The sequence below is a fragment of the Loxodonta africana genome, chromosome 19 (assembly GCF_030014295.1).
Source record: "Loxodonta africana isolate mLoxAfr1 chromosome 19, mLoxAfr1.hap2, whole genome shotgun sequence".
Classification (NCBI taxonomy): domain Eukaryota; kingdom Metazoa; phylum Chordata; class Mammalia; order Proboscidea; family Elephantidae; genus Loxodonta; species Loxodonta africana.
Genome location: NC_087360.1, coordinates 25,753,512 through 25,773,787, shown reverse-complemented (window position 1 = coordinate 25,773,787; position 20,276 = coordinate 25,753,512). Strand labels below are relative to the sequence as shown.

General features: G+C 49.2%; 1 protein-coding gene across 2 annotated transcripts; it reads right to left on the bottom strand.

The window, feature by feature from the left end:
• Positions 1-8,409: 8,409 nt before the first annotated feature.
• LOC100658334 (SEC14-like protein 3) lies at positions 8,410-18,451 on the bottom strand. 2 transcript variants are annotated; one of them, XM_003419064.4, is made up of 12 exons: positions 18,398-18,451; positions 17,355-17,430; positions 17,049-17,092; positions 16,857-16,916; positions 15,663-15,851; positions 14,603-14,698; positions 13,868-13,928; positions 12,484-12,567; positions 10,563-10,669; positions 10,024-10,163; positions 9,758-9,927; positions 8,410-8,533 (listed from the first exon to the last, which is right to left on the bottom strand). In XM_003419064.4, the coding sequence occupies exons 1-12, from the start codon at positions 18,449-18,451 to the stop codon at positions 8,412-8,414; spliced, it is 1,203 nt and encodes a 400-aa protein (XP_003419112.1). In that variant the 3' UTR covers positions 8,410-8,411. The 2 variants fall into 2 exon arrangements, with proteins under 2 accessions (XP_003419112.1, XP_023414998.1); XM_023559230.2 differs by lacking the exons at positions 15,663-15,851; positions 16,857-16,916.
• Between the last annotated feature and the right edge of the window lie 1,825 nt (positions 18,452-20,276).

Genomic DNA, 20,276 nt, shown 5'->3' with positions numbered 1-20,276 from the left:
GGAACAGTGCCTGTGACCTACCTGGCACACAGTGGGTGCTTGCTGGAGGGTGGCCATGAGTACTTGCTAGAAATGGCCTTTATATCCCTCTTTGCTCAGCTGCCGAGCTGCCCCTCTACGTGGAAGGCTCGTTGCTGACCCTTGAGGCCCGCATCCAGCCAGCGTTAAACAGGACCATGAAGCTCTATGTGGATGAGTGTATGGGCACCCAGAGCCAGCACCTGAACCGCTCCCAGAGGATGTATGCCCTCGTCTTCTACCAGGGGTCTGTAGGGCTGCTGGGGACAGGGGCAAGGAGGGGGGTTGCTTCCCAATGCTGGCCCAGATTCCTTCCTCCCCTAGGTCTTGCTTGGCTGGGCTGTTGAGATACTTGTGCATTGAGGTCTGTCTGCCTTGCTTGCACGTAAACCCGTTGCTGTCGAGTCAATTCAGACTCATACAGACTCTATAGGACAGAGTAGACTGCCCCATAGGGTTGCCAAGTCTGTAAATTTTTATGGAAGCAGACTGTCACATCTTTCTCCAGCAAAGTGGCTGGTAGGTTGGGACCGCAGACCTTTTGGTTAGCAGCTGAATGTGTTAACCACTGCGCCAGCAGGCCTCCGAATTGTACATGAATGGGGTGTTAAAAAATCCCTGGCTGGAAAGTTGATCCTTGGCGACCAACCTTTTTTAATCTGGCCTGCTACTCCTCACCTTGCCTGGGTCTGGACCTGCCCACCTGGGCTGCGTGTGACTTGGCAGAGTTTAGGGCTATTCTTCCCAGCTAGCATGCAGGCTGTTGAATGGCTGCAGTGGCCATAGAATCTTACTCCTCATGGGTGACTTTGTAACTTGTGGCCTTTGCTGAGGCTAAACACGTCTGCCCCATAACTCTGCTATGGGGCGAACACTCTTGAACGTAACTGTGAGAGGCAAGAAGGTCCCATAGTATGAGCCTCTCGTGGTTTCCCAGTAAACCTGTTCCTGCTGGTCTCCCAGCTGACGGCCTCAATGGCCCCCTTGGCTATCTCTACCCCGCTCCAGGTGCCTCTCAATAGGCCCCAGTTCGGGCCCTTGGTCCCGGAAGGATAATGAGACACTGCAGTTCAGTGTGGAAGCCTTCATGCTGAACGACGATGTGGAGGAGGATGAGGTGAGGGCTCTGGGGTGCCCCAGACCTGGCTGGAGTCTGGGGGCTCTGATTCTGTTAATCTGCTTCCCTTCTAAGGGCCGTTTGGGTCAGAGGAAGGGGGTGCTGGATTCCCCAATAGGGTTACCAGATTTAGCAAATAAAAATACAGGATGCCCAGTTAAATGTGAACTTCAGATAACCAGTGAGTGATTTTTTTTAAATGTAAGTATGTCCTAAATGGGATTATATTCACCATTTTAGAACCTGTTTTCTGCCCTCTCCTCTTCCCACTTAATATCATTTCAATGAATAGGGAATTGTATTTCTACATTTTCCTGTGAAAGTTAACAGCTACACAGAACTCTACTGTCTGGCCCAGTTGTGACAATCAGTTCTCTACTGCAGAAACTACCCAAAGGGTCCAGTGTCCCTGTTTAAAACTAGGGCCATAATGAGCATCCTTGTTGCTGAGGGTAAGCTTATGGTTCGAGAAAATTAGAGATCTCTCTAGCTGTAAGGGCTTGCTAGGGGGCAGTGGTGGTTCAGTGGTAGAATTGTCACCTTCCATGTGGGAGACACAGGTTGGATTTCTGCCAGTGCACCTCATATACAGCCATCGCCTGTCTGTTGGTGGAGGTTTGTGCGTTGCTTTGATACTGAACAGGTTTCAGCGGAGCTTCCAGACTAAGATGGACTAGGAAGAAAGGCCTGGTGATCTACTTCCAAAAACCAGGGAATGAATCACAATGGTCTGATCTGTAACTGATCATGGGGGATGGTGCAGGACTGGACAGCATTTCATTCGGTTGTGTCTCGGGCCAACTCGACAGCAGCTAACAACAACAACCTGTACCCATTGGTATCAAGTCGATTCTGACTCAGGGTGACTCCTTTTGTGTAGAACTGAGCTTCACGGGATTTTCTTGGCTATAATCTTTACAGAAGCAAATCGCCAGGCCACTCTTCCACAGTGCTGTTGGGTAGTTTTGAACTGCCAACATTTTGGTTAGTAGTTGAGCACAAACTGTTGCACCACCCGGGGACCTATAAAAACAACGGGCCTCTTATGGGCTGGGCTGTGACAGTCACAGGCTTTCTCCCTGGTGGTGCCCAGTTCCTGAGGATAAGAAGGTGTAATGTCGTTTAGCACAGGGTGGCATGCGCTGTGCCAGGAGCTGAGAAGCCCAGGAGGAGCCCTTTCACCTGGGCTGGGGAGTCCCAAGTTCTCCCTTGGTCCCTCCTTCCAGGTTTATATCATCTGCTGGGTGACCATCTGGAGTTGGAAGAGACCCTTTGAGCCTGGCCGGAAATCCTGTTTTTACAACACCTACTCATACAGGTGAACCCTTCCTATTTCAAGCTTCCCCTTTCTAAAAGGAAACCGTTGGCTTCCATGATGTGTGGCCAGGGTTCTGGGAGCCAGGCAGTGGGGAAAGGCAGAGGCTGTGTGCTAGGATGCTGCACCTACATCATGGGGAATCTTTACTCTGGAAATGGAGGTGGCCTTTCCCTAGTACAGGCCAACCTGGGGAAGGAAGGTCCAGAGAGGCCAAATGACTGCCTGCTGTCACACAGCTCACATGGCCATGTCTGGATCGGGATCTGGGGCAGGCCCTTTCCCTGGGCAGACTGTCCCCTGCCCTCCGCTGACTGGGCATGTCTTTCTACTTTGACCACTGGCAGCTGGCAACTTGCAGATGATAAGCAGGAAAGTTCGGTCTGTGATTGCTGTGACTTTGGCTGTTCCTTCCCAGAGGAAGTGTGGCACAAAGGTACGGTGTGGGACTAGGCCAGGAAGGTGGATGGGAAGCTGCCTTGCTTGATGGGGCGGAGGTGGGGGGCTGCCCTGCTTGGGGAGGTCTGTCCTTCTGGGGAAGGGGCTTTGGCTCTGTGGGCAGGTGGATGTCACTGAATCCACCATGCGGCCTAGGGGGAAAGTTCGGGTCCTGGGTGTGGACCTTGGGCTAGTGGGGTGGGAGGGGATGGAAAGGGAGTGTGGCTTGGCTGGGGTCGACTGTGGGCTGGCTGCTCACCTTTAGCTACCTCCTCTGTCCCACGGGTTCTTTGAGGAGGAAGCTGGCATGATTTGCACCTGTTCTGTACCAAGTCCAATGATGAATGCTCAAATAACTTGCTCTCCTGCCCCCCTTTACCCCCTTACCAAACGAATATAATAAAGCAAATACACAATAATCCTAGAAGGTTGAGATACTTCAAGAAGATACCATTCTACTGCGCAGACAATCATTAACTAGCTTCTTAATGTAGACACATGGAGGTGGCTTTGCCTATATATACCCATAAGTATAATGGTCTGGCTTTTGTAATATTCTATAAATGCCTCCTCTTCTAGAATTTATAGGCACCTCTGCAGGTCAAATATATTTCATAATTAAATACCCATGGATGGAGTAATAGAATTTAACCAACACCAGCCCCCTCCAAACAAAACAAAACAAAGCCTGTGGCCGTTGAGTCAATTCCGACTCATAACAACCCTATAGGACAGAGTAGAACTGCCCTGTAGGATTTCCAAGGAGCAATTAGTTGGTGGATTTGAACTGCCAATCTTTTGGTTAGCACCAAACTCTTAACCACTGTGTCATCAGGGCTCCAGAATTTAACCAGTACCTTGTTAATGAATATTTTTGTTCCTCAGTTAACTTCTCTTGAATCCTGCTGGGTAACACCTAGCTGCTCCTGCCCCCAGTGCCCTTCCCCCATTTAGCAGATGAAGACAGACTTGCCAGGGACTAGGAAGGGATGGTGTTCTTCCTCCATGTTGGCAAGGGAGGAAGATCCCAATGCTAACAGTTTCCCTTTCACAGAGTTCCCAGATGAAGGGGACCCCCACATGGTGATTGTGGGGCCACTGAAGGTCAAGAAGCCACCAGTGTCATGGTTTAAAGGTAGGCCTGGGAACTAGGGGCAGCCAAGGCCCTAAAATGACTTGGGTCACCCCCTGCTGCCCATGCTCATGGATTAGTTGTTGGTCCTGACCACTGCCCTGTTGCCATCTCCAACCACACCCCTGCCTCCCATGTTTCCCTAGCTTTTCTTGTGCGTGGGTGAATGACTGACTCCCAGTCAGCTCTAGCTGTCCTGCACCACCAGTGCTACTGGCCCCCTTCATTCCCTCCCAGCCTCCTGCAGGACACTGAAGGACCTGCTGGTGGCCGTATTGGCCTTCATGTGTGGTACTCTGCTGCTGATCCTGCTCCTGCTGACCCTGAGGGTGCTGCTCCAGGGCTGGCTGCCCTGCTCTCTCAGCAGCTTGTGGGGTAGGCTGAGGGAGGGCCCCAGCAGCCTGGAGGACCTGGAGATGGAATTGGTACAGAGGGCAGTGGAGGGACCCTTGTCTGAGGAAGGGAGTGTGGGGGTGACTCAGTCTACCTCAGAGGAAGACTTGGTGACAGTGGATCCCTCAGAAAATTACTAAACAGTCCCTTTTATTCCTATAATAAAGCTTTCTATTTCCCTAGTGGTTGGGTCTGGTCTTACTTTTCTCTACACTTGTCTTGGTTGGTACTATGTGTGAGGGGACAAGCTGGCCTCTTAACTACTTGACTGAATGTGGATACCCAGAGAAGCTCCACAGTGGTGGGCTTCTAGGAAGGACAAAATGCAGGCCTGGGGTTTAATTCGCACTGTTGGGAGTTGACTCATTCTTTCCCATCATTTGCCCTTCCCTGATGTCTGCAAGGAGAGGGGAGGGATAGCCTTTTGGTAGGTGAGGAGCAGGTAGGCCCTGTGGCCACCTAGCACCTTAGCTGTTGTATTGGACACCTCCTATGGAAACAATCTGAGGCCACCCACCACATTTTACCTCCCAAGGGCAGCTGAAGCCCCTCCTCCTCATCCCTCTATGCATTTCTAGGCTGAGTCCTTAACTTCCTTCACACCCATTGGAGGCTTTCAGCCTTGGTCTCCTCGCCCCTATACCTCTGCTGACCACTACTGGAGTAGGGAGCCCATCAGCCAGGGCCACAAAGTGGGTCTCTTCCCCTCCCACGTGCCTCCTCCCTGGCATTCAGAATTGAACTTGGAGCCCTGGTGTTGGGGAGGGTTGCTTTCTACTGACACTGATTATGGGGTGGGGGCTGATCTCCCATGCCTCCATGGATGGGAGTCAGCAGATGCCAAAGTACACTTTCTAGTTCTCAGCTACAGCTCTCTGCATGGCCCCTGACTCCTGGTATCAAGTTATCCCCTGAGCGCAGCGGGGTTCTGCTAGCTGCGATAGGAGCTGTCATAGATAGGGTGTCCAACAGCACAGCTCAGGCATCCTTGCCCCAAAGGGCCCTCTACCTCATCCTTCAGCTCGCTGCCACACGGGGGCCTTTTCTTCAGTGGGCCAGGCTGAGCCGCCCTGTTGCTTCATCCTGCACCACTGACAGCCAGTTGTCCTCTCCCAAGGCTCCCAAAACATGCCAGTCTCAAACTGTGAGTGCTGTCACCATCCTCCAAGAGTCTTGTCCCCTCTCCCCTCTCCCCATCTTATAGGGTTGCCAGAGAAAATACAGGATGCCCAGTTAAATTTGAATTTCTGATAATGAATAATTTATTTAGTACAAGTTGTCCCAAATACTACATAAGTGTCCGGATTTTTTTCTCTAAATCTGACAAGCCACCTCCTCCTCCCTCTTCTTCCCCTTCTCCCTTCACTCCTCCTCACTCCAGCCCAGGAATGAGGCAGTTGCGTCCTGTCCTGGCAGGTTCCTACAGGAATGGGAATTAGTGGTAGGGGTGATGAGGTGCGGGCAGGTGGCCTTAGTGCCAGTCCTGTTTCTGCTACCCACGGGCTGAAGAAAACAAGGGCAGCGTAGAGGGGAAACACTCACACCGCTGCATGTTTAAGTGATTTGCTTAGAGTCAGGCCTTATACTCTCTCCATGGCTCATGCCCAATGGGCCCAGCCTGCAGATCGTCCCACAGAGCCTCTCATGGCACCAGCCATGGCCTTTTATTCTCACCCAAATTCTCTGATATAATTTGGATCTTCTCTGGCAAGTGTTGTGTCAGGACTTGGGATTCAAGCCAGGATTTCCATGTCTCCATCTTAATGTGGTAAGTTGGGAAGGGAGTTCTGGAGCCTTGGCCTTTCTCCCCAGTCTATCCAGGCCCATGGTGAGTGTCAGTGGGTTATGCTTCACAGAGGCCATGTGACCTGTGGAGAGGGTTTTAGGCTTTTCTAACCCAATTTGATCCCTTATGGGGTCCCAGCTCTGCTGTGTCACCTGCTCAGCTCTGCTGTGAGCATCCTTGGACAATCTGTTTAAGCATTGTGGGTCTCCATTGCCTTAGTCAGCAAACAAGGACTAGAGACTGATACTCAGGATACTTCTCATGGAAGATCTAAGAAAAATAAGTCACTTCTCTCCTCCTCTGTAAAAGTAGGACCTTAGGAGGTGGTATTATAGCATTATAGGCAACTAAGAGCAATGTCTTTGGAGTAAACAAACAAACAAAAAACCCCAAACCTGCTGCTGTCGAGTTCATTCCGACTCATAGTGACCCTATAAGAAAAGACAAAACCCAGGCCCCAGATCTGCCACTTAAGAGTTGTGTGATGTTGGGTGAGTAATTTTCACATCTCTGAGCCTCAATTTCCTTACAAGTGGCCTTGGGGCCAGAAGAACTAGATAGTGCCCAGCTACCATTACTGAGCATTCTGACAGAAGATTTTATAGAAGAATTTTGATCAAAAGGGCAGAAGATGCAGAACAGAACTTAAAATTCTCATGGAACCGAGATTTCTGGAGCCATGGAGGCTAGATGAACCCCCAAAACTATTGCTCTGAAATAACCTTTAGATCTCAAACCAAAAATATCCCCTGAAATCTTCTTAAAACCAAATCATAGTTTAGCTTACCTAGTAAAGAATGTTGGCCTTGAGCATTGTGCTCTTTTAAGATCTATCTATATAAGATCAGATTGACAACAGCAACTTAAAAGATTAGATAGGAAACTTAGGGAGCAGTGAGTTTATGCTAATGGCGGAGGAGCAACTCAGAAAACAAGGGTGAAAATGGTTGCATAACTCGGGGAATGTAATCAATGTCACTTAAATGTACCTGTAGAAACTTCAATTGGTGTATTTTTTGCTGTGTATATTCTCAACAACAAATTATTAAAAAACAAAACCACAACAAAAAACAAAACAAAACAAAAACAAATTGGTTTCAGAGGCTGGCATGAGAGTGGAATGAAGTAAACTCATCAAGCACTTGGCCAAGTATCTAGCATGCAGACAGCACTCACCAAATGATAGCTGTGATTTTTATTATCATTGCCAAGTCACCTCTAGAGCCAGCTGTGACTCCTTTGTTTCCAGGAAAGTTTCCTGAATTGCTTAAAACAAGCTGTGAGTTTCACAGGAAAGGCATGATGGTGAGAATGATAGGGAAAGCTGTGTGTCCAGAGTCAGATCAACCCTGATGCAGGATCTATCAGAGTGACATGGCCTTTGTGGCTGGGACCCCCAAGAGGCAGCCACTGCCACAAATTGAGGTGGGGGTTGGGGAGCTGGGTCTCCTGGTTCCACCAGCTGACAGTCCATTCCCTCCATCCCGCTTCCCTGTCCAAGGTACTGAAATCTGCCTCAAGTGCAGGCTCCTCGTCATGCATACCCATAACCACCTGCTCCCTGCCTCCTGGTCCTCCTTTCAACTCTACAGGTTTATACTGAGCATGATGGCGCAACAGTTAAGGGCTCAGCTGCTACCTGAAATGTGGGTGATTTGAACCCACCCAGCCACTCTACAAGGAGAAAGACCTGGCAATTTGCTCGTGTGATCTGCTCCTGTAAAGATTAAAAAAAATTAAAAAAAAATTTTTTTTTACGGGGGCAGTTCTACTGTGTCACATGGGGTTCGTACGAGTCAGAATCCACTCGATGTCACCCAACAACAACATACAGGGAAGGAAAATAAAAGGAATTTAGATACGTCTCCAACCCAAGGAGCTTACAGCTTATAGGGAAGATTATGCAAGCACACACAAACGGCTTAAGAGAGCTGAGGACAAAGGGCAGGGGGTTCATTTTCCTATTTCCTGGGGGTTGAGTGACATCCCACTTCCTACCTTCATCCTTGCCTTCTTCTTCTTCTGCAACTTTGGCACCCTCCCAGACTGTGCCTCTTATACCTTTTCTGATCTGACCACAGCATATGGATCTTCCTCAAGGCAGCCCTTTCTCTAATGTCACCAGGTCTGGGAGGACTAATGATCAATTACTGGGGGGAGATATAGAGAGAGAAAGCAGAGGGGCAGGGTCTCTGAGAATTGAGGGAGCCGTCTAGATGGGGGTGAGCTCCTTGTCATATTTTTGCATGCCTTCGTCCGGGAGCAGCACCTCCACTGTGAAGCTGATCTTCTTGGTGTGAACAAAGCTGTAGGTGTTGTCGAAGCGCAGGACATCTGCGAGAAAGGATGGACAGATGGGCAGTTGAACCTGGCTTCACACTCCCTGAATCTCTGCCCCAGCCACAGGGGAGAACAAGCTTGTGTTCACACTGGCTTTGTTTGCAAGTTTTCACCAGTCCCGCTCCCTCCTATGGGAACTGTACCTCCCCCACACACACCCTGAGCAGGGCCTGTAAACAGACACTGACCTCCTCCTGGCACCATGCCCAGGCTGGCTTTAGTTGCACCAACTTGCAGTTGGAACAGCAGTGATTGCATCTTATTGTCTACGTACCTAAACGCTCACATGATGGGGATGTGGGGGAGGGAGGGAGCTGGAACCATCAGAGGCATCCTGGCCCGCTTGGACAAAGTGGGGTGCTGGGTCAGGCCTATTGCACACCCTCTGCCTCCTCACAACCACCCTCAAAAGGCAGGAGTTACAGCCCACATTCACAGGTGAGCAACTCAAGGCTCCAGACAGGTTAGACATTGGTGGTGCAGATGGCTAACACTTGGTTGCTAACTGAAAGATTGGAGGTTTGAGTCCACCCAGAGGTGCCTAGGAAGAAAAGCCTGGTGCTCTACATCCAAAAAATCAGACATTGAAAATCCTGTGGAGCCACCTCTCTCTGATACACATGGGATTGTAAAATTAGGGTCAGCTTGACAACTGGGTTTTAATGCAGCTACCTCGAGCTGAGGTGGGGCCCTAACACCACACTAAACTGCTAGGCTGTGTAGCTCTGGACCCATTGCTTTACTTCTCAGAATCTCAGTTTTTTCATGGGAGGAAATTGTTAGTTGCTCTAACTCATGGCGACCCCATGTGTGCAGAGTACAACTGCTCCATAGGGTTTTCAAGCAGATCACCAGTCCTTTCTTTTGAAGGGCCTCTGGGTAGCTTTGAACCACCAGCCTTTTGGCCAGTAGCCGAGTGCTTAACTGTTTGTGCCCCTCAGTGGCTCTATGGAGAAAATTACACTTGCCCCATTGTCCTTTGTGTCCTGTGACTCGAGTGCTTTCAAACCCTTTGGGGCCTGTGTGTCTGCATCATCTCTGACTCTTGGCTCATAGCAGGTGCTCACAGGTATGAACTGAATGAGTGGCCATGTGAATGGATAGCACTACCCTAAGCTGTGTGTCCCTGGGGGAGTCGCTACCCTTCTGTTCCTCCTGTAAACTGTGGGACGGTTAGCTCCAGCCTTCTGGTGCCAGGACCCAGCAGAGCAAACTTACAGACGCCAGCTTCCGAGCAGGTGAGGCTCCCATCTTCGGGCACCATATGGGCATTATAGCGCTGGCTGGGCAGCACCTCTGTCATCTCGCCTGCTCGCTGCCGCTCCCCCATCTTGGTCTTCAGGAAAATCCCAAAGCCAATATCTGCACCATCTGATGAGAACTGCCACCTGTGGGGTTTGGTGCAGGGTACAGTTTCTGCTCAGCCCGACAGGTCCTCCATGGGCTGGGGCCCAGACAGGGTAGGGATGGTGGCCTGTCCGTACCTGAGGACACATCCTGGAAACAGGATCTCATACTCCACCTGGTGTGAGGAGCCACGGCTAATCTGCACTGAGTGCTCATACTGAGTCTTCACCTGATCCCTCACATACATAGACTTGGGAATCTCCCCACCATAGTTGATCTGCAAACAAAAGGAGGGATGGGCTTGCCCTCTTTGGCCATTGTTCATGCTCTTTCTCCTGTCTGAGACACCTTCATCCTCTCCAAGAAATATCCTGCTCATCCTGCCCCCCTTACCTCTTCTGGGAAGCCATCCCTACGCTCTAGGCTGGGCCAAGGCCTCATCTGGGCCCTCACAGGTCCCCAGCATCCTCTTCCAGCTCGCCCCTCTGGGTCAACATGCCCTCATTCCTTGTTTGCCTGCAGAGTTGCTGAGAGCTACAGGAGGGCAGAGCCAGGACTGCCTTGCTCAGTATCTGGCTCACAGGGCTATCTCCACAGATGTTTGTGGAATGAATGCAACGAGTGCATGAGTGGGAGGGAATCCAGCTCCATTCCCCTGTCCTGGGGTTCTTTGTACCTTGGTTAAACATTTGGGATTTCCATCTGGGTCAGTCAGGTTTCCCCCAAACTGGGCAGGCAGTTCCTCGGGACTGATAAGTTTCAGCAAACCTTCCTTCCAGTTGTCTGGGGGAAAGGAGAATGAAGGCTGGTTATTAGACATGGAGGGGACCCATCAGCACCCCACACCACCAGGAGAAGCTCCACAGAGTTGAGGCTGCCAGGGCCAATTCATCAGTATTCTGGGCCTCATCTTGCTATAGAAACATGTTTCGCCACATGCTTTTTTTTTTTTATAATTGTGGTAAATTATATATATATATATATATATAATTACATACGCACATATGTAACGAAACATTTGCCATTTCAATATTTTTGTATGTCCAATTCAGTGACATTAATTACATTCATCATGCTGTGCAACCATCACCAATATCTGCTTTTAAATTTTTCCATCAGAAACTTGGTACCCCCCAAGGATTTGGATATTCTTGAAGGTCTCCCAGTCATCAGTAGTAAAGATAAGAGTTTGTCTAACTGTCTCAAGGAGACTGAAGACCCAATGAGGTCAAGGGTCTTGTTGGGGTCACACAGTGAGTAAGTGGCATACTCAAAGACCTCTTGGTGGGGGATAGATAACTCTGGGCCTCTGGGTGGATACTCCACTCATTTAATCACCAAGACCACAATGCTCATTACAGTACTGTTCTTCATATCCTACACAAAGCTCTAAGGGTTCTGGATCTTGGAATGTTTACCATGTCCCCAGGCCTGTGGCCAATCCAGGCTACCTACCCTACCCCACAGCCATGGGAGATTCCTCACCTCCAGTGGGATACAGGCGAAGACCACAATGCCTGGAACACAAGGGTCAAATGCACAGGGCCACCTGGGACACCAAGTAGGTTGTAGGTCTCGGACTTGGGTCCTGGAGTGTGGCAGGAACCCACACTGCTCCCAGATTTGGGAAGCTTAGAAGGCACTGCCTAGGTCCCTCAAACCAGGCTACTTTGTGATGCATCAAGCTCCCCATCTCAGTGGAATTGAACAGTGGCAGAGGCCCAGGCATCAGGAAAAGACAGAAATCAGATTTTTAAGATCCCCCCTCCCCCCAACCCCAAGCCTCAGATACCTTGATTCTATGGTCTGACGATTTTGCTTGGGAGAAGTTACCCTCCAAGCATAGGGTCATTGGTTTGGGTTTAAGAACTATTTCTCTTTTCTTTCTTTTGCTCTTTCTCCTTCTCTGTCACTTTTAACACAATTTTTCCTACTCGGAAAATGAATACACATTTATTGTGCAAAATTTAGAACACACAGAAAAATACAAATAATAAAATTTAAAACCACCTGATTTCTCACCATTCACAAACCATTTTGTTGTATTTCCTTCTAGAAATACATATTTCTTTTTTAAAAATAAAATTATGCTGTCTGCATCACTTTATAATCTATTATTTTTATTTAATGACATTTTTCATCACATTAAATATTCACTCACAACGCCATGTTTCATGGTTGCCCCCAGATTCATCGAATGGATACACCATGATTTCCTTATCCAGTCCCTTCTTGTTGGGCCTCCCTCCTCTTCACAGATTCACTTTCCACTCTTCATCCCCATCCTCCTCAGCTCAGGTTGCCATTATTGAGGTAATGAGTATTGAAAGGAAACCGAGGCCCATAGCCCAGAGGTTGCCTAGCACCCAAACTGAAACTGATAAGGAGGTAAATATGGAGACTTTACTCACCAAAGGGATATGGCAGGAATATAGCATGGGTCACTTGATAAACTCTATAGTGTAAGACCTACCTCACTTTTGGGAAGGAGGAAGCTCTGATTCTAAGTGATGGGTAGAGTTCTGGATGTGGTGATGGACCAACCTCACTCCAAAGCTCATGCACAGAACTCAGAAGATGGTGCTGGAACTACTTACTCCCAAGCACTATGATTTTTCTTCGGGTGTCTTCACTCAAGAAGGGCTTCATGAGATTGTAACCCACAGGAAACAGTTTGGTGGCTGGAAAGACACAAGCAAGTATAACAGGGAGAAAAGAATTCCATTGGGCCACTCTCCATAAGTCATAACCAGTGATATGGAGTGGTCATGAGTAATGCTGGGCAGTTCCAACGCTCTACACCCATCTAACCAAACAGCTAATGAACCAATTTGCCAAATCACCCAACAGTCAGCCAACCAACCAACCAATCGTCCAACCAATTGTCCAACCAACAGTCCAACCAATCGTCCAACCTATCAACTTACCAACAAACAATCCAATCAACCAAACTGCCAATCAACCACATAATCAGCCAACTAAGAAATCAGTTAATCTACCAAAAGGTCAATCAGATAGCTACGTAACATACCAGCCAATCTGCCATTGACCAGCCAAACAATTCACCTTCTAACCAGCCAAGCAATCAGCTAACCAACCAATCATCTAACCCACTAAGTAGTTAAATAACTACCCCCAAAATCAGCCAACCAGAAAACCAGTCAACTAAACAACTAACTAACCAGCCAACAAACGTCTTTCTCCAGCCAATCATCCAAATAGCCAGATAGTCAACCACCCAAGGTTAAGCCAAAAAATAAACCAGCCACTCATCTAACTCATTTGCCAACCAGTCACCCAATCTACCAGCCAGCCAAACTGCCAAACAGCCACCCAATCTTTCAACCAGCCAGCCAATTAATCAAACAGCCATTCAATTAGCCAGCCAACCAAATGCCCATCAACCAACCAAGCATTCAATTGACCAACCAACCAAGCAATCGACCTGCTGACTATCAAACGTTCATCCATCCATCTACCCACCCATCTACCCCAACAATAGCCACCCACATACTTAAATATATATTGAGCATCCACCATGGCCCTGGACCCATGGAGGATACAACAGAGGTGGAGACTTAGAACCCCTGCTTTTAAGAAGCAGATAATCCAGCCAGGAAAACATTATAAACATACATAAGAGAACTGGAGGTCCCCACAAAGCAGAAAACAGGAAAGGCAAGATTGGACTGCACTATCTGCCAGTGCCAGAGGAAGCCTGGAGAGGGAGAGATCAGCATGGGCAGGAGAAGTGAGGAGGGGTTCCTGGAAGAGCTGAGATCAGGGCTGGCTCCTCTTGCAATAGGCCAACCATAGCAGTTAACACTTATCAAGTGCTCACTCTGTGCATGTGCTGTAAGTGATTTGCATGCACCCAAGCATCAATCTGCCTCAAAACAACCTTGGGAAAAAAGGCGCTATTTTCATTTCCACTGTACAGACAAAGAGAGGCACAGGAAAGCAAAGTCACTTGCCACACACCTTTCACGATGAGCATGAACTTCAGGGTCTCTGGGTAATTCTCTTCAAGGAGACCAAAGAACTAGGGAACCAAGAGAGACCCCATCAGAGCCCACACCTCTTCTTCTGCTACCCCCATTTCCTCTGCAATCTCCTCTCTGGAGAGAAGTGCTGTAGAGGGTTTCCCTTCTTGCCATCACCCCTGCTGGCCGCTGGAGGGCACCATCTCCCCTGAGACTATTAGAACCACAACCTAATAATAATTAAAATAATAATCTCCAATGTTAGAGTAAATGTTGTAGTAATGATAGTACAGTAATAGTAATAATAACGACTACTGTTTATTAAATGCTCGCTGTTTGCCAAGCACTGTGTATACACTTTACATATCAACTCGCTGAAGTATTCCTATATCCCTCAGAGATACAGACTAATGTTATCCCTATTTTGTAGATGAGGAAAAGGAAGGGCATAGAAGGTTGGAGGGACTTGCTCGAGTCGCAGATTTGAGGATGACAGGGCTGAGAAGGGTTTGGCAGAGGCTGGCCCACATGGTCTCAGTAGTGTTGTCATGAAGCCTGTTCTGTGGGATCTTATAGGAAACACACTATGGTCCTCTCAGTCCTGAGCTCCAGTGATGGGGCTTAGGCAGGCCCCTCCTTTTACTAAATCTTGGCTCTGAATAGGCAGTAAAGTCACAGAAGACTAAGCCAGTCGTTAAAGTAAGTGGGGGAACGTCGTGGGCCTTTTCCTCACCTCCTGGTACACTTCCACCAGAGGTTTCCAGAAGTGCTTCAAGCCCAGGCCCTCGCAGTCAAATATCATCACGATGGTCTCAATTTTCCTCCCCAGCTGTGAGGATGAGAGCAAGGCATGGTTCCAGGGTTCAGGGTGCAGGCTCAGAACTTGGGAGATGGTGACCCAAGCACATGACCCCTCAAGGATTCTTCTAGCCCTCCAACTCTGTCCTCTTAGGAGTGAGTGGATGAAGCAGAGAATGCATATCCTTTTCCATCCATCCATCCACCCAGTCACCCATCCATCCATCCATCCGTCCGTCCGTTCGTCCATCCATCCACTCATCCATTCATCCACTCATCCATCCATCCATCCGTCCGTCCATCCGTCCGTCCATCCATCCATTCACTCATCCATCCATCCATCAACCCATCCATCCATATATATGGCCAGCTATCCATTTATCCCCTCATTTGTCCAACCAATATTTATTAAGCACCAATTTTGTGCCCCAAACTGAGAGTATAATGTGTAATGCTCAATAATCTACAGTTCTTATCTTTAAAGAGTTTACAGTCTGGTTGGAGAGATTAAAAAGCAACAGGTCATCACAGCCTATGATAAGTGCTGAAGCAGGACAGCACAGGGGCTGTGGGAACACACAGGTGGGGCACTTAACCCAGACAAGAGAGTCAGAGAAGGTGACATCTAAGTTTGAGACATAAAGGATAAATAGGAGAGAACCAAGTGAAGTTGTGGGAGGCCAATGTATATGGTGTGGGGTAAGGTGATCCAGGTAGAAGGAACAGCAAGTGCAAAAACTCAGAGGAAATAACAACTGCCATTGTTGAGAAAAATGTGTGCTAAACCATTTACTTGCATTATCATATTTAATCTTCACTAACATTATTTTTATCATTATTACTATTATCTTTGATTGTAGGCGAGATGACTGAGGCTCAGAGAAGTGAAGTGACTTTCCAAAGGTGCACAGTAATTGGCAGAACTCAGATTTGACCCAATAAGCTTGCCCCAGGCAGATCCCACCCCCATCCCAGCCGCTTTGTCTGGGCCTTACCCGCTCAGTCTGCAGGTCACACTCATGCAGGATACGCTCACAGTCCCTCATCTTGGTCTTGAGCAGGTCCTGTTTGGTGACAGAGAAGAGCAGCCCCTTGGGGTCGAGCGGCCCAATGATGTCGTACCACACAGGACAGCCGTCACGGTCGTAGCCACATAGGCCCCCAGGCATGTACTTCTGGATCACCTGGGTATGAAAAGAACTTGGCATGACTCACCTCCTTGGAGACCCCTAGACCAAGCTGCCTTGGGAAGGGTGAACCTATGCACCATGTATAAAGCACTGTCCTTCCCTGGCGGGTGGCGCTATTGTCCCAAGGGTCCCATGTGGGAGGGCCTTGTTCACAGTGGGCAAATGCCAAGGCCAAGGCTTAGATCAGGTCAGGATCTCAGCCTCTGGGCTCCTTAATTCAGCCTCTCATGTCTGCCATGTCCCTTTCCACTGAGGGGGGTTGGCTTAATGATGAAGAACTTGAATTCTGAAGATCGGTAGACCTGATTCAAATAAAGATTCTGCTGCTTGCTGTCCTTGGGCAAGTGGTGCCCCCTCTCTGAACCTCATTGCCTCTCCTCTTTTGTAAAATAGTTTGGGTATTCTCTCCTTCATAAGACAATTGGGGAAACAGAGATAATGTTGGCATAGCACAGTGCCCAGCCCAGAGTACGTGCCCCACAAATGAAGCTGTGATCGTTACTTTACTGGGATGCCAGTAGTGGGACTGTCATCACTAATGCCCTGCTGAAATGAATTTCTTTCCCAGCCAGACAGAATGCTTCGAGCAATGTTCTATGGGAGAGAGGTACAGTGGTGCTGCCTAACTGTGCTGGTTGAGAGCCTACATATGGGAGCCAGACAGGCCCGAGCTGAAATCCCAGTCCCACCTTGGGGCTGTGGGACTTTGGGCAAGCTGCTTAACATTTGCTGGGTCTCAGTTTTCTCATTTGTAAAGTGAGGATGATAGTACCCATGTCATAGAGTTGCAATGATTAAATGAGCTCATACAGATAGATACTTAACCCAGACCCAGCCCTTGTAAGCCCCCAGGGAATTTTCATTATTATTATTATTATTATAGGAGAGGTGCCTGCCTACCCAGGGTTTCCATGCCCTTCACTCATGATCCCCAGTGACCCACAGGCTGCTTGGGTGGTATGTTATGAAAGATTGTGGTGTGTGGAGTGTTGGCCTTACCTCTGGAGGCTGCCAATCAAGAATGTGGTCAATGTCCATGGCCTTCCGAAACTCCATGTACTGAAATGAAAATATGTGGTAAGGCCCTTCTGGGCTCCCAGCACCCCGGAGGGGTGAAGGAGGTAGGGACTTGAGGTGTGGATTGTTCCCCACAAAGCCTCTCCCCAAATCTACAGGGTGGATGAGTCTCACCTTGCGGAGCATGGCTTCTGATTTCTGCGGGTCAAAGTTCCGAGCTGGAGAAAGATGGAAGGAAGCCATGAAGAGGCAAGAGGCTGTGTTGTATCTACCTTGCTGTACTCCTGGGCAGTGGGAGCTATAGAGGGCATTGGGGGCCCTGTGGGGCCTCTATTTGCTTCCACCTCCCCTCTCCTGGACCTGGGCATGTGAATCAAGGTGATGTGGCCAGATCCAAGGACTATGGGTCATTCTGGAGCAGCTGGGACCAGGCCCCTCCCACTGCCCTCTCGCCCTGACTTATTCCATCTCTGCCCTCACCTCGGAGCCAGCGCAGAAGGAAGTAGTCATCAGGGTTGGGAAGGGCAGGTAGCACGTCCTGGACATTTTCTCGGAACTGGGAAGAGAGAGGCTGAGCTTTGGCCTCCAGTCTCAATGATTGTTTTCATCATCCCTACTTGCCCCCTACATAGGTCTGGCCCATGCTGTTGGAAGGGTGGGTGAATGAATGGGTAGAAAGAGAGATGGATGATTGGAAGGGTGACTGGGCAGATGGATGGGTGGATGGATGGATGAATTGATGGATGGTGTAAGAAACGAAGGATGAACGGATGGATGGATGAGTGGGTAGATGGATACATGGGTAAACGGAAGGAAGAAGAGTTGAATGGGTGAATGGACAGAAGAAAGGGTGAATAGATGGATGGGTTGGTGGAAGAATAGATGGGTGGGTGGATAGAAGAAAGGATAAATAGTCTGGTAGGTAGTTTGGAGTATGGATGTATTCTTAGTTCTCTCCATGTGTTAGCCCACTAAGGCTTCTGCTTTTTTTATGCCATTTTCTGCAAAAACATGGTTAGTGATTATGTGGCCTTTTCCCCATTGACTATGGGGATGACAATGTACTCTGCTCTGACTCTCTGGCTCATACAGATAGACCTGTTATTCTTCAAAGTTGTGCCTCAGGGAGGAAGGGAGAACAGAGTTAGAGGGCACACCAGGAACATCCTTCAGCTGTCACCTATGGCGCCTGGGGGAAGAGAAGAGGGGGGAGGAAACTGCCAGATAAAGCTCTCTGAGGCTCCCGGGTAAGAAGAAGGCAGGCTGGATCCTGAGTGGGCATCACCCCCACTATTGCCTGGAAGCTCTCCAGTTGCTCCGTCAACATCTGCCTGGGACAGGGCTGATGTTACCAGGCACTGTGAGATCTAACCCTGGAGCAGGGACAACAAAGAGGTAAATTGTCAAAGGGATGTTCTAAATTGACAGATTAGAGTAGGACCAGCTAAACCAACAGAGTGGGGCAGGCCACCCACCTGCTCCTCAGCAACTTTCTCTAGGGCTTCTGGAGAAGGGGCTCTCACCTTGGCCAGGGTCTCTGCCTGCTTGGGGCTGAGGTCTCCAACGTGGCCACTCATGGTGCCAGGTGAGGTTCAAGGAGTGGTGGGCACTGCGGAAGGAGGCCAGTCTAGTCTCTCAGCCCTGATCCAGTTGCGGCCTTTTGCCCCCACTCCAGGGCTTGGTTCCAGGCACCTCCTCCTTGGCCAACTGTTTGGGTTGCACATTACATAATTGGGATTAAGTGAGGTCACGTGTTTGGCTCTGGGACAGGTTGGGGGGACACCAGGCACTGGAGGGAGTGCCAGAGGAGCCCTGCCAGGAGGAGGGAATGAAGCTGGCCTCCTGTGGCCTGGGCATCCAGGATGAGTGCCTGTAGAGCCCTTATCAGTGTCCCAGGCCACTGCCTGGAGAAAAGGGATCTCAAGGAGAAAGGCTGGCTCCCTACCGGCACCCTTTCTCTCTGGGCCTCAGTTTCCCTACCTCACCGATGAAGAGACCCCACATCTAGGCTCTCCAAACCACCTACCTGAACCAGCTCTAGCAGTGTACAATCAAGTCTGTAGGCTTGAGCCTACTGGTAAACAGTTAATTTACATTATCAGGAGATCAGGAGACACTCGTTCTTCTGTAACAAGCATCTGCATTCAAGAAGAGGATAGGCTGGGGCAGAAAATTTCAGAAATTTCAGAAAAATGGAGCTCAAAAGGTGTCCTTGGTGAAAGTTTGTTTTCTATGGAGCAGATACTACTTCTCCTGATGTCTTTCAAATCCTTTCCTTCAGAGCTGGCCCTGAGGAGACCAACATGGGAAAGGCTGAGCACCCTGACCATACTGCTCTCTCTTCCCATTGGTGAGGTCATGAGGACAAAGAGGGGATTTATATAGGGTCCCTTGTCCTTGACCAGTTAGGGATTGTAGTCCTAGGGGAGAGGTGAGAAGTGTTGATGGCCTTGGGAGGTGAGGATTTTTTTTGTTGTTGTTTCAAATAGTTGATCAGGAGTCTCTGGGTGGCACAAATAAGTTTGGCAGTTCAAGCCCACCCAGAGGCACTTCGGAAGACAAGCCTGGTGATCTACTTCTGAAAGGTCACAGCCTTGGAGCAGTTCTACTCCGCACACACGGGTCCCCATGAGTTGGAATTGACTCTATGGCAGCTAATAAAAACAACAACAAACCATTGATCAAGTGACAGGGATTCACTTAGAAGGGAAGGAGTTAAGGGGTCATCTATGCCAGGTGGTGAAGGAAGCCCGGAAAGATCCCCTGTCCTTTGATTTCTGTTATGCCGCCTGACATCCCACAGTTAGAGGTGCCCTGCTCCCCTCTCCCTCCTGAAGCCTCCCTTCAAAATGACATCTCAGAGCATCACTTACCTCATTTATTAAATGCAGCTATCAGCACTTGCCCTGCCCACCTCATGTGGTTGGCGGGAAGAGCTAATGAACTGTCAGGAGTCGTGCACATCTAAGGGATTATCCTCCAGTCGTCAGAAGCTCCAGGGGGTGGGGGCCATTTTGTCAATGACCATCTCTGTAGCTTAGGCCTGGGTGCAGGGCCTGGCACATGAACAATGGTGCCAGTAATTGATGGTGAAATGAACAAGTGAGGAGGAGGCCTCAGAAGGGTGTTGGCAAAATAAAATGAGAGTGCATCTGCTTGGGACCATAGTGACGGCCACATGGCCACATCTTCCTGACCTTGAGGGGGTCTACATGGACTGAAACCACTCCTGGGCTAGCCTAGGCCCCAACAGCTGAGCTAGCCCAAGCCACTCTGCCCAGGGCTCTCCAGGTGCCCAACCTGGGTCCTCACCTTTAGGCTAGCCCGGGCCTCTATTCTGGGCTATCTCAGGGCCTCTTTGGACTAACTATGGGGTAGCATCAGATACTTTCTTTGCTCTGG